The 14,533-nt window shown below is 50.3% G+C and overlaps 1 protein-coding gene across 2 annotated transcripts in view; it reads right to left on the bottom strand.

Moving 5' to 3' along the window:
• The window catches only part of RGS9 (regulator of G-protein signaling 9), a 62,365-nt gene that overhangs the window by 13,838 nt on the left and 33,994 nt on the right, over positions 1–14,533 (bottom strand). For both annotated transcript variants that reach the window (XM_005875782.2, XM_014547267.1), the window contains exons 10-16: positions 14,241–14,270; positions 13,377–13,438; positions 12,291–12,404; positions 10,058–10,173; positions 7,283–7,370; positions 5,094–5,232; positions 2,441–2,526 (exon numbers count right to left, since the gene is read on the bottom strand). In XM_005875782.2, the coding sequence (XP_005875844.1) occupies positions 2,441–2,526; positions 5,094–5,232; positions 7,283–7,370; positions 10,058–10,173; positions 12,291–12,404; positions 13,377–13,438; positions 14,241–14,270 (635 nt within the window). The remainder of the gene's footprint in view (positions 1–2,440; positions 2,527–5,093; positions 5,233–7,282; positions 7,371–10,057; positions 10,174–12,290; positions 12,405–13,376; positions 13,439–14,240; positions 14,271–14,533) is intronic.

Here is a 14,533-nt window from a genome sequence, read left to right as displayed (position 1 = left end):
GCACCCAGGAGGAGATCCCGCTGACTTCTCAGCCTGCCCCCGCTCACAGAGCCTCTGGAGAGAGCAGTGCGAGACTCCCCTCCTTCCCCACTACTTCCTGGCAGGACTTGTGGAGCGATTATGGCCCTTTCTTGGGGCTTAAAGGAGAAGCTTTCAAATCCCCAGGGACCCTGAACTCCCTTCCTTCCCCGGGAAACCGAGAAGAATGGCACCACAGAGACCTCCTTTCTCTCCTTTTCATAACAGCGCCATTCTCCTCGAGAATGAAACCGAGTTGGGCTTTTTTTTAAAGCTCCTTTGATAAAGGCTCCGGTCCAACCACCGTTCTTTTGAATTGACTGGAGATGCTGGATAGGAGCCCAGCGTGGGCTGAGCTGGCGAGCGGGAACATTTACTAACGCGGCGGGGACAGGTCATGCATCGGCGCTAGGAACACCTCCGCCAAAGTCCCGCGTCTTTGGTTACTCTTTTGAATCTTCAATCCCCATCAATCGGAGATTTTCAACAGGTGAGCTGCAAGAATGTTTAAAACATGCAATACCGGACTATCTAGTCAGGGGCACGGACCTCTTTTCCCTAAGATTGTCAAATAAAAAAATAACAACAGCCAACAGCAATAGCTGTCCGGTGTGAATGCCCTGTCTTGAGCCATAAATAAATATATAGGTCATATAACAGAGTTGCAATATATATATATATATATATAATCTCAGAGAGGAATGGAGAGGGAGAAAGAGAGAGAAACCTCAATGATGAGAGAGAGTCATTGATTGGCTGCCTCCTGCACGTCCCAAACCAGGGATCGAGCTCACAGCCTGGGCATGTGCCCTGACCGGGAATCCAACTGTGACCTCCTGGCTCATAGGTCGATGCTCAAACACTGAGCCACGCTGGCCAAGCACAGAGTTGCATCTTATTGGTCACGTCGCATAATCAAGTTGCATCTGACTGGTTAATTCTTGGTACCACAAATCCTTATATACAAGTAGAGGCACCTGATCACCTGATTTTTTTAAGTAATTTTGGAGCAAAAAGGGTAGGTGATTACTATTATTATTTTTTATAAATCAATCAAAATAATAACTTTTTTGTCAAGTCGATAAAAAATATATTTTTTGGTGTGCTGCAGAATTTTAGTAATTAGTTTATGTGTGCCATGAGATGACAAAGGTCAAAAATTGCTGCCACAGAGGTTCCTTTTTGCCAAAAGGAGAGCTCAAACTGCCCCCCCCCCAGAACACGATTTCATGCTTCGTGCCAGGGCTCTGCCAGCTGAGATGATCTGCATCTCCAGTGAGGAAGGGGTGGCGGGAGGTGCTGACTGACAGACACTGAAAGGGTCCCCAAGAATACTTGGAACGTCACTGTTCATTTCCGCTAACCATCTACCATTTCTCTTGTGGTACATTCTGCTGTTCTCTATAAGGTCTTAGGACATTACAAGGATACAAAGATGTGGCTAAATTAATCCCCATACATTAGGAAGGTGGAGAAGTGTCGCAACTAAAAAACTGGCCCTTGCCAGTTTGACTCAGTGAATAGAGCATCAGCCTGCAGACTGAAGGGTCCCAGGTTCATTTCCGGTCATGGGCACATGCCCAGGTTGTGGGGTGTGCAGGAGGCAGCCGATCAATGATTCTCCCACATCATGTATGTTTCTATCTCTCTCTCCCTCTCCCTTCCTCTCTGAAATCAATTATATATATATTAAAAAACCAATGAGGTACAAAAAATAAAAACAAAATTGTTTTAGTTTAAAAACACCAATGAGTTGCTTCTATCCTATATAATAAAAGCCTAATATGCAAATTGCCCCCTCAGGCGGTTGTTCTACTGGGAATTCAACCACTCGCTATGACGTGCGCTGACCACCAGGGGGCGGTGCAGAACATGGCGGGTATTGGCAACGCAGCACTGGCAGTGGGCAGCAGTGGAGGCACTGCCGGGCCCGATGGGCCCCCACATGAGCGGGACCATGGCGGGACGGTGGAGCAGGTGAGTGGGCGGCGCCAGGCCAAGGTGGGGTGCCAGGTGGGGCTGCTGGCTGCAAGGCTCGGGGCGCAAGCTGGGACTGAGAGGCTGGGGGCATGAGCTGGGGCCCGATCTCCTTAGGCCACCCCAAGGGACCCCACCCGTGCACAAATTCGTGCACCAGGCCTCTAGTTTGTGATAAGTGTAACTATAAGTCTGATAAGATTCTTTCAAACCAGCACAAGGGGAAGAAAACTCGTTGGCAGTAATGACGAAGGAAATCTTGCTAGGATGATTTCAGGGCATCCTGAGGCCAATGGGGCAATCATACCTTGATAAATACTTCCCAGTCCCCAATATTTCCATCAAACAAACATCTCTCAGCCATGGCCACTGGGCTGGAAGAGACCCTCGATTCTCTGTCAACAAGAACAGCAGGCAACCGGCAACCACAGGCCATTCCACTTGCCTTCTCTTGGTGGTTTCCTGAGGTTCAATCGCTTTGGCCAGCATTTCCTTATAGATGGGAGATTTCAAATAGCGAGCGTAAGAATCCTAGAGGGCACGAGAGAAAAACAGTCATTACGAGAGGGAACGTGTCACATCAAATGGACACGCTTGCCGTTTTCAAGCCCTCCCTCGGCAATTAGATGGCAAGGTTAAGAGGATGTGTCTCCTTGCATGAAAGGCATTTATGTCCGTGTGTATCCAAAGCGACGGATCTCAAGTGTGGTCCCGACCAGCAGCCCCGTGTTCACCTGGCAACGTGCTAGACGTGCACCTTCCCAGGCCCGCCCCAGACCTACTGAACCAGAAACCCTGGGGGTGGGATGACCTGAGTCTTCACAAGCCTCCAGCTGATTCGACTGCACTTGAGGTTCGGTCATCGGAGTCTGTAGCCCCCACCCAAACCCACGTCCAAGCTCTACAGCGAAGCAAGCTGGAGACAAGAGGGCCCTGTAGCCAGCCTGCACCACCCAATACCTTCTTCCGGTGGAGATGAGCAGCGTGAGCATGGAGCCCACGCCGAAGCCGCCAACCTGGTTCGGTCATCGGAGTCTGTAGCCCCCACCCAAACCCCACGTCCAAGCTCTTTGGCGAAGCAAGCTTGAGACAAGAGGACCCTGCAGCCAGCCTGCGCCACCCAATACCTTCTTCCGATGGAGATGAGCAGCATGAGCATGGAGCCCACGCCGAAGCCACCAACCGCCCCTTTCTGCCCTGAGTGTGGTATGAGGCCAAGAGAAAATCAAAGACCCAGGCTCAGACTCCTCCCGTGTGGCTAGTTCCTGGGACCCTGGACAGGTGCAGAGCCGTCGCTTCATGAATGCTGGCGACTTCCAAGCACACTCCAAGCCAGTCTAGTCACGGCAAATATGGGGCAAAGCCCACAGCGACCACCAGGGATCACAGATTCTCGCTATTTATTGAAGGACTGAGTGGTGGCTCACGGTTGTTCGTACGGAAAACGACATGCAGGTTATGATTATTACAATCGCTAAATATGGGGCAAAGCCCACAGCGACCACCAGGGATCGCGGATTCTCGCTATTTATTGAAGGAGCGCCATTTCAAAGACCGAGTGGTGGCTCATGGTTGTTCATACGGAAAACGGCTTGCAGGTTATGATTATTGCAATCGCTTTATTAACTCTGTGTTTCGAGTACTCACAACTGTAATCTACACTTGCCCATCCCTGTATCTATCATTATGAAGTTACCCATGACTCTGTTTTGTTCTGGCTAGTAGCTGGCCTCTCTGGCTGTCTCCATAATTTTTTTTTAAGAATCAATTCTTTTTTTAAGAATCAAAATGTATTTTAAGAATCAAAATTTATGTTTTTAAGAATCAAAATGTATTTTAAAATACACCAAGGAAGACCATTATTAAAGAAATCCCGCTGTAAGTCCTCTTATAAGGGAAGCACAGAAAAACCCACTAATGAAAAATGAATGGTGAAAAATGGCTAATCTGGCTTGGTAAAGTATTTAAATTGTTCCATATTTTCAAAGCGAAGTAAAACCATTTCTTTCCAGTGCAATAAACACAAAGGGCAAAGTAAAAGAAATATAATAAGGGAAACTAATAGAAAAATGATACTCACACAAACCTACATCCTGTAACAAAGTTTCTAGAGATACTTTGCCATCGAAGGAATAACTGCCGTGTGAGAAGCTGAAGCTACAGAAGGAAGTCTCGTTGGGCGTGGCACCAGGTGGCAACCATACTAGACAACTCCTCGAAGGCTGAGCCTGGGCCCCAACTTCTAATTTCTTAAGAAAGTGATCGAAATAGCATTGCAATAACTATGTATGGTGCCAGGTGGGCACTGGAAATAACAGGGAACACTGTGTAAAGTTCATTATTATCTAACCATTACATGTGCACCTGAAACCAATACAAAATAATATTGAATATAAACTATAATTGAAAAATAACATTTAAAAGAACAAAAATACTAACCTTTAAATTAAAAAAAAAACGGTAATAGATACTGTGTAACTTTCATATCAAAGAATGGAAAGGAAAAGGAAATTTTGAAGTGATTGATTTTCTCTCAGATGCCCGTTTCTTTTTTAAACAACGTCCTGCAAACCCGCATGTTCACTTTTTATTATAACCCAGAAGGCTGTCTGAATTCTCCCGGGGTCTTACCACCATCACACACACGAAACCCGCCCTGTGGTACATCTGCTCCGGCACGGCCACCAGGACTGCCGCCATCCACAGGAGGGAGAAAGGGCTCAGCCTTGGGCTCCGAGGGACGCAGCTTGAATCCGGGCTCCACCTCTGGGGGGCCCCGAGCAAACTGCTAGACTCTGGAGAAGCCGTCCCCACCTCATGGGTTGTCTTTGATGCAAAGTTCCATGCTTTGCTGAGCAGACTGCGTCTTGTAAGCCCTCAGGCATCTATGGGGGTCCTCCCAGCCAGTGAGCTTGGGGGCTCAAGGGGGTTCCAGCCCAGGGCACAGATGGAAGAGACAGCTTTTAGGGAGACAACGCCCGCAAAGCTGTAGCCACATGCCGTGTCCCTTGCCCCCATATCTAAAGAACTCTCCAGGCACCTGGGAGGGAAGGGCTCCCTGCCCCATCCCACACCCAGCATCATCGGCAAAGACCAACCTTCTTCATGAGCATGTAAATGTGGGTCTGCGCAGCGTCCAGCACGTAGCGGTGGGGGTGCCGCAGCCCCTTGACCGTGATGTCCATGGTTTTGCCATCGATGTTGATCCACCGCCTCGCCCCTGGGGCCAGGAATAGCCTGGGGCGGGGAGGGAAATGTTAACAAAAAGTAGCTAAACCAAGTCGGTTAATAAAAAGTTCACAGCTGCCTGGCCAGTGTGGCTCAGTGGTTGAGCGTTGACCTATGAACCAGGAAGGTCACAGTTCGATTCCCAGTCAGGGCACATGTCTGGATTTCGGGCTGAATCCCCAGTGAGGGGCGTGCAGGAGGCAGCCGATCAATGATTCTCTCTCATCACTGATGTTTCTCTCTCTCCCTCTCCCTTCCTCTCTGAAATATATCTATATATATATAATTTTTTTTAAGTTCTCAGCTGCTTGAGCAGGAGGGACGGATGTGACTCAGGTGTCCGGGTTGGAAGGGGTCCCCTTTTAGGAGACAGGAAGCGTTTGAACAGGTTGCCAAGCAACATTTCTCAGAAGCAAGACAACAGCCATGCCAGTATTGGGAACGTGACTGATGAACGTTGGTGTCCCAGCGTCTAGGAGAGCGCAGAAGTGGATGGAGCAACCCTAGCCATGAGGGCGGAGAGCCCAGCCTCCAACGTCACGCCTCTGCCTCCTTGTCCCCCAGATTCAGCTGAGCACCTCCAACGGGTGCCCCAGCGCCTCCGATCCCCCACGGCCCGGCTAGACCTGTCTGGAGCTGGATCCAAATGCTGGGCCGGGAGGCAGCCCGGGTACCTGGCAGACCTGCGCATCCTTGCCAGTGGCCCCATGAGAGCTACATTCGGCCGCACATCCTGAGACCTGCATCCACCTGGGATTTGGGAGCTCTCCTGTACCCCCATTCTGACGTGTTGAGGGTTAGGAATGCTCACGTGGATACTGTGCCCCACCCCTACGCTGCACAGGGAAATTTTGGAATTCAGACTGAGATGACATAAGTGGGGAGCCGGGGAGGAAGGAGGCTGATGTAAAGGGGGAGGCAGCTGGCTCCCTTGCAGATTTTTGGAATTAGGAGTGTGCGTGGGTCATACATAGTGTGCGAGGCAGTCACACACCATTGTCCTGGGGAAGGATGTCACGGGACCTTCCTGGACCGACAATCCACCCCCCGCCCTCCATCTCTCTTGGGGTGCAGGGGGCCTCCAGGTGAGAGGAGGTGGGCAAACATTTGAAGAAGTACAGGAGCCTCTCTGCAGGAGGCCTCAGCTCTCTCTTCACTGTCCTTCGCGCCTCTGAAAACTGGGATGGTCCATTCTGCGACCTTTTGAAGGAAGGACACAGAGGTCTGGAGGGAGAAGCGCTCAGAGGCGAAGGCCCTCTGGCCTGCCCCCTTGCGGCCGCAGACGGCTGGTTCCAGCCCAGCGTGGTGGCTTTGCTTTGGCAACCATGGCTGAGCTGAGCGTGTGAATAGGAACAAAATGCCCTGGGCCCTCAGAGCCCAAGACAGGTGTCCGCTAAGGCCAGTGCAGGGGGGACTGGCCAGGATGTGACCACAGCGAGACACCAGCACCCGGGCCGGGGGAGGACGGAGGGTGCAGGTGTCGGCAGCTGTGCCCCGTGGCCGTGCTGGTGGTCTCACCACCCCCCTTCCCTCTCCACCTGAAGGGACGCCCTTGGCTGCTGGGTAATTTGGAGGGGAATTCAGAGGAGAGGCAGGCCCACGGAGGGACAGACTTATCGCTACACTCAGCAAGTGAGGGGAGAGCCGGTAACTGCAACATAAGCGTTGTGCCCATAGCTGTATCCCAGGCTGGGCTCACAGTCCTGGACACTCGGGCGACCTCCCTTCCCGGCATAAGATGGCCTGAGGAATAGGTTTTCCCACCTCACCTATACTTTCTCTCTCTCTCTCTCTCTCTCTCTCTCTCTCTCTCTCTCTCTCTGGCACGCCTGCGCACACCTGTCTCTCAGGAGCCCTAATGGGGTTTAGACAAAGCGCTGTAATTCAGGGCAGCTTGCCTCTTTAACTCCCAAGTAAGCACCTTCCCCCAGGATCAGGGGGAGCCTTCCACAGGGGCAGTGAGCTATGTATAGCACGGCAGGTGCAGGACTGAGCTGCTGACACCAGGGGTGTGCGATGGGGGGGTTGGGGGGCTCCCCTCAAGGTGGCTAATCCTCACTTGTAAATCTCCTCCGCTTTCTCCTTGACCTTGGACTGATCTCCGTACTTCAGATCCTCGCAGGCTTCCCAGAATCCCAGATTCTCTCCTGCACAGGGAGACAAAAGCCAGACAGGAAACCAGCGGGGAGAAGAAAAGAGAAGAAACGGGTCAGCCAGGATAGATTCGGCTCCCGGCGGTGAGCATCTTCCTTCCGCACAAGCCCGGGCGCCTGTGGGGCTGGACAATGAGCAGCCACGCCGACCCCAGGGCCCGGGACCTCCTTAGCCTATGGCTGCTGCACACGTGTCTTTGACAGGAGCTTGATGGGCGTTGCCATGCTCGCAGCTGTGCGTGTCTGCTGTGATCACTGCTCTGTCCCCAAGGACACAAGCTCAGCTCACGCCAGCCCCCAGAGGCTGCCGTGTTCTCTGCCCTGGAAGTTAGTGGTAGCAAATACGCTAGAACAAGGCCACACATGACTGGGCTGTAAAAATGCATTGCTACGTGATAGGGCCCCATCTACAAAATGCGGTATATCCACGCAATGGAACATTATTCATTCGTGAAAAGGAATGAGGCATTGAAATGTGCTACAACATGGGTGAACCTTGAAAACACTGTGCTAAGTGAAAGAAGACCAAAGGACACATGCTTTATGATTCTGTTTATATGAAATGTCCAAAATAGGCAAATCCAAGACGATAGAAAGCAGGTTAGTGGTTGCCTAGGGATGGGGGCAGGGAGGACGTGCAGAGCGGAGGAAGGGAGAAGAACAGGACATTTCTAACGGGGACATTTCTAATGGTGGAAGTGTCCTAGAATTATACAGTGGTAATGGGTGCACAACTTCGTGAATAAACTAAAACCACTGAATTGTACCCTTTAAAAGGGTATGTGGACTATGGCATGTGAGTTATATGATATGTGAATTAGATCTCAATTTTATGATTTTTAGATTAAATGAGAAAACTGATGATTCATTTTTGAGGAATGCCATGAGGAGATCACCAATAGTGCTATTTTGATAATGCAGGGAAATCTCCACAGATTTTGTTACTAAGTAATGCGTGGGTGGGGAGACTCGGGGTGTGGTTTGTGACTTTGCCACTAGATGGCACCCTATCCACTCACTGGACAGTTGCTTCTGTCTGGTGCTGAAAGCACTCCCCTTCCCCATCCATCTATAGTGGGTTTTCTTATATCATGGCAATTAGGCTGGATCCGAGAGAGGATTTTCAAGAATCCATATTATAATGTAATGTATTGCATCGAACAGGCTAATGGCATGTCCCTCGAGGTTACAGACAGGTGGGCCTTGGGGAATAAGCTGCAGAATGTTGAGGCTATAATGTGGTGTTCCCCAGAGCTGGGGACTTTGTAAAGAAGTAAATGAACCCCATAAAAGTAAATATTTCAGCCCTGGCGGCGTGGCTCAGTTGGTTGGGCGTCCTCCCATGAGAAAGGTTGCTGGTTCGATTCCTGGTCAGGGCACATCCACAGGCACATCCCCGAGTTTCGGGCTCCATCCCCAGTAGGGGGCATGCAGGAGGCATTGGGTCAATGTTTCACTCTCATCTCTCTCTCTCTCTCTCTTAACCACCCTAAAAAATCAATAAAAAATATTTTTTTAAATATTTTTTATTGATTTTTTTACAGAGAGGAAGGGAGACGGATAGAGAGACAGACACATTGATGAGAGAGAAACATCGATCAGCTGCCTCCTGCACACCCCCCACCGGGGATGTGCCCGCAACCAAGGTACATGCCCTTGACCGGAATCGAACCTGGGACCATTCAGTCTGCAGGCCGACGCTCCATCCACTGAGCCAAACCGGTCAGGGCAATAAAAAATATTTTTATGAAAGTAAATGTTTCAGTATAAGTGTGGGAGCCAGTGGAATGCTCAGTCTGGTGAAATCGGTCCTGACCTGACCTACGACTCCCAGAGGTTTCTCGGTGCTGTATGTTTAAGAAGTTGCAAGTGTCTACCGTGTGAGACATCCAGAGATGGGATCGATCTAGAACAGTGATGGCGAACCTATGACACGCGTGTCAGAGGTGACACGCGAACTCATTTTTTTGGTTGATTTTTCTTTGTTAAATGGCATTTAAATATATCAAATAAATATCAAAAATATAAGTCTTTGTTTTACTATGGTTGCAAATATCAAAAAATTTCTATATGTGACACGGCACCAGAGTTAAGTTTAGGGTTTTTCAAAATGCTGACACGCCGAGCTCAAAAGGTTCGCCATCACTGATCTAGAATGTGGCCCCAGCCGTGCCATTAAAATCCGCACCCTCCTGAGCCCCAGATGGAAGCAGCGCTGGAGAGCAGCTATCTGTTATGGCCACATATTAGAATCACCTGGGGAGTTTTCAAACCTTGGGAAACCCCACCCCAAATCAATTAAAAGGAACCTCTGGGGTGGGACCCAGGCGAGCGGTCTGAACTATCCCCAGGTGACTCGAATGTGCCGCCAGGGTCAGGAAGCACTGAGCTGAAGGATCAGGCTGGGAAACAACAAGGGAAAGCTTGCCGTCGGCCTCCCTCCTCGTCCGCTTTCCCCGGGAGCTGCACGGAGCGCCAGGCCCACGGGAGCTGGTGACCCCAGGATCAGGGTAAGGAATGGGGCGGCCAGCAGGGAGGGGGAGCTTGAAAATGTGAATAACATTCATGTGAGCGAATGAAACTCCCTCCCAACCGTGAGGCCCCTTGGGAACCCTGTGCTAGACACGACAGGAGTGCTTCTAAACGTTAAATCTTTTTTTTTTTTTTAATCAAAGACCCACCACTGAATTCTTTCTTGAGAAAGTACTGGAAGCTCTGGCGCCCCTTGGGGTCTCGAATCAATTCACTGAAGTTGATGGCCCACCGTTCCACGCGCATCTTGGTTGGGATTTCCACCCTGCAGGGAGGACACGGTATAAATGCCCCGGACACTCCGTGGGAGGGGGGCTGTGCCAGGCGGCGGCCTGGACTGGGGTGAGGACTTTAGCTCCCTCCATCAGTCCCCCGGCCCGGAGCTCCACGAAGTGCCCCCACCCTCATTTCTGCACAAATGTACAACCCAAGCAATCACTTGTTAGGGAAATGCATCCTCAGACAGGGCCCCTGGGCCTCCTAGCAGGAGCTGGCAGCCCAAAGGGGAGAAGGACCGCCACAGCTCTTAGCCTTCGGACGAAAGAACAGGAAGGCCTTCGCCAGGGCCTGTGGAGATCGGCCCGCAGAAGGCCAGGCTGCACGCCGGGCCAGGGGGGAATTCCCGAACAGCACTGAAATGGGTGCCATCGCCACTGCCACCCCCTCGATGGCTGTCACCCACCGCACAGCTGGCCCTTTACCATGCTCCTCCTGCCTTCAGGCCACATGCCCCCAGTGCACCCCAGTGCCATCTCTGCACCTCTCCCGGGGCTTCCTCTAAGATGCAAGTCCCATTCTGCTCGGTGTTTTGAAAGGCCTCCTTCCCTTCCCTCTCAGGACAACACTTTTCCTGGCCAGGTGGCCTTGCCCTCTCCTCCCTGGAGAGCCGAATGCCACCCATCCTTGTCCACAAGGAGATGCAAGCCGCCTCTCCGGTCTGATAACTGGGAGACAGGCACAAACTCCAGAAAACCATCCTAATGACCAGAGCCCCCAGTGGGGAAGGGAAGACTCCCCCAGGAGGTGATTCTAGAGTCTTCTGCTCTGCTACTGACACCCCAAACTCAGATGAGTGCCCTCCTTAACCATCAGCTGCCCAGGGCAGGCTACCTGGGCCAGGTGAAAGGCTCTCCAGCTGTGCCCGCTTACCTGGCTGCATCGGGCTACCTGTGTCCTCCCCATGCAGGTGTGATGGCCTTGGCATTGGCGTAAGCTTGGTCTTATACTCATAGCAGCCCCTCCTCCCCACTGCTCCACCTCTACCTTCCCTTCTGACTTGACACTTACGCCCTTGTCTTCTTCTTTTGCTGGCTTACCCTCTCCCCCTGCATTACTGCCTTTGCCCCTCTTCCAACAACCGGATCACGCAGGCACCGTTAGCAGCAACAACCATGCAAAATGCACAGCCAGCCCGGCTGGCGTGGCTCAGTGGTTGAGCGTCAACCTATGAACCAGGAGGTCACTGTTGGATTCTCGGTCAAGGCACATGTCCGGGTTGTGGGCTCAATCCCCAGTGCGGGGTGTGTAGGAGGCAGCCAATCCATGATTCGCTCTCATCAATGTTTCTATCTCTCTCTCCCCCTCTCCCTTCCTCTCTGAAATCAATAAAAATATTTTTAAATAATAAATAAATTTTAAAAATGAAATGCACAGGCAGAGCTAAGGAGTGGGCAGCATAATCACCAGGGCAGCGTTAGGGCCCTGCCCTCCAGGAACTTAGTCTGACACTAATTAGACACCCAAGACGCAAAGCCATAAAGATAACTGTCTTCTTTTCAAAAACAGTATGTTGTTCATCGCAGTTACCATTTGACCCAGCAGCTTCACTCCTAGGTATACACCCACGAGACACGAAAACATATGTTCACACAAAAATCTGAACAGGGATGATCACAACAGCTTTGCTCATAATAGCGAAAAGGCGGAGACAACCCAAATGTCCATCAACTGATGAATGGAAAACCAAAATGCGGTCTAGCCTTAGAGTGAATATTGTTCAGCCATAGAAAGGGGCTGAGTAATATGTGCAGGATGCCAAGTGAAAAAGCTAATCACAAAAGACCACATGGAATAGGGTCCCGCTTATGCGAAGTGTCCAGAATCAGCAAACCCACAGAGAAAGGAAGCTGTTGAGTCGTTGCCAGGAGCTGGAGGAATATTAGTTGGGGGTGGGGAGAGGAAATAGCCAAAGGGTATGAGAGTGGGGCTTCTGTTTTGGGTGATGAAAGCGGTTTAAAATTGCTTGCGGTGATGGCTGTACAACTCCATGAATATAGTGAAAGAAAAGATTGAATTGTACACTTCAAATGGGTGGATGAATTGTATGGCATGTGAACAAGTCAAAAAGCTATGTTTTAAAAAACCAACATATCCAATACATACAATTTGGCATTTAAATCCCAGAACTGGGTGTCATCTGTTATCCAAGGATTGCTAGGGAGGCAGCCTGACATGATGGCGTCATTGGACGAAAACTGTTCACTGTATTTGACGATCCTGCAAAGCAAATGGAAAAGATTTCCTAGGAGTTCAACACCCAGGAGACTAAGTCCATGCTCGGGGTGACTGGCCAGCCTGGCCAACTTTTCTTATCGATTTGGTTGCCTACTTATTACTGTCTTCTCGGGGAAATGCTCTAACAGCACTCAGATTAGCAAGCATTTGATGAAAATCTGTCCCCGTTCTACTTGTGAAATGAGGTGCTGTCTCCCAGCCCAGCCCCTTTTTAATTTCTCTGTAACCGATTTAATAAAAAATGCAGGCTCGTGACATTGTACCTTGACACGGAACCCTTTGTGTGTCTCAGATACTGTCTCCGTCCACACCTTTGGGAACCCCTGGACCTGCTGGGGTTGGACCCCAACAATAATTAACCTCATTAGCTTCTTGGGAGAATGAAATAAATTAATACAGGTAAAGCAAAAAAAAAAATGCAGGCTCGTGACATTGTATCTTGACACGAAACCCTTTGTGTGTCTCAGATAATGTCCTACGAGGGACTGGGTCAGGGTAGCCTGAACGTTCAACAAACCAAACCTAAATTTCCAATGTGTCCTGATGGGATTTTAGATCAGAGGTTAACCATGGACACTTAATAGTACATTGACTCAGTGAACACAGCCCACCTTTCCCTAGTTAGTTTGAAAGGGTGATGCTAGGAACACAGGCTATCATGGATCCCCGTAGGGTCCAGTCCATGAACTCTCCCCACCTTCCCACCCACAAAAGAGATGACAGGCTTGTATAGAACCTCACCCACCCTGATTTTGCTGAACCCAAGATGAGACCTGGACACTTGCACTGAGCGGACCACCGGTAACTTAACCCCCCAGAGACTGCTCTTGTCCCGCAGAGTTCATTAGGATCTTAAGTCAGTCTGTGACCACTCCAGTTTGCCTTCAAGCAAAAGTTCTCTTCTTGCCTATCTGCTGTTCAAACCTCAGCAAGACCAACAAGATAGGAACATACCCTCCAAGGGACACCGAAGACTTCACTGTGGACCTCATCAAGGCCTGTTGGTAATACATGATCTGGAAGAGACACGGTCGTTAGAAGATGTCCAACTGCCTCACCCTTGGGTGTCACTAACACTGATATTCACAGAGGACCTCCAGAACTAGACACCCTATACCCATCACGGCATCCCGTTCCATCCCCTCAAGCCAGACACCTCAGTACCAACAGGGTTCAGGCCCACAGTAGATGGGTGATCCCAAACCTCAAATTAGGGGCCTCCTTCACCCATCATGTGTTGGTCTTGGAAGAGGCATCAACTGGGGGGCTGGGGGGAGTTCTAAGAAGCATTAAGGCAAGCTATGGGGACAGATGGTTAACCAAGCAGCTCTAACCTCAATGGCCAACTATTACCAGGGCTCTGTCTTGGGCCCTGGATACAAAATATGTCAAAATAGACAATGTGCCACCTGGGCAAATCCTGAACATCCCTGTAATCGTAGGACCAGGGGCCAGGGTGGGGATGCAGGCCCTACAGCATTTGATAGGTGCCTTCTGACAGTGTCCCGGAACCCGAGTCCAGCATCGGCCCTGTTCAGATCTCACAGGAGGACCAGGGGCCAGGGTGGGGATGCAGGCCCTACAGCATTTGATAGGTGCCTTCTGACCGTGTCCCCAAACTCGAGTCCAGCATCAGCCCCATACAGATCTCACAGAAGATGCTTTGCCATTCTGTGCTGTCCATTCATTTGTAAACAGTCCTCTGAACTTTACACGTGGCTTTCATTTCATTGCTGAGTGCAGAGCCTCAAGCCCAAGTACGTGTAATGCGTTGGAGGATTTAAAATCAAACGTCCCTGGAACTGGGAGGCAAATTACCTCTTTTTTGACAGCAGTGATTGTTTGTTTCTGTAAAACAAAGAAGCCAGAGCCATTAAACAGATGCCATGAAATCATCACAGTTCAAAGGCCCATTTGGAAAATAAAAACACACTCCCCATGAGAAAACTGTCCATCTTCTCTTAGAAGATAGAATTTCCCCTCACCACCACCTCCACCCTATGCTAGGCAACTATTGGAGAATTGGATCAACTAAGAGACTTGGTGAAGGGAGGGGTAGGATTTACCACTGTGACTTGACCCTGCTCTTGACCCTAAAGCCAAGATGCAGG

Source organism: Myotis brandtii, unplaced genomic scaffold, assembly GCF_000412655.1.
Source record: "Myotis brandtii unplaced genomic scaffold, ASM41265v1 scaffold469, whole genome shotgun sequence".
NCBI lineage: Eukaryota > Metazoa > Chordata > Mammalia > Chiroptera > Vespertilionidae > Myotis > Myotis brandtii.
Note: the sequence above shows the minus strand (reverse complement) of the source record. Positions and strands in the feature narration are given on the sequence as shown.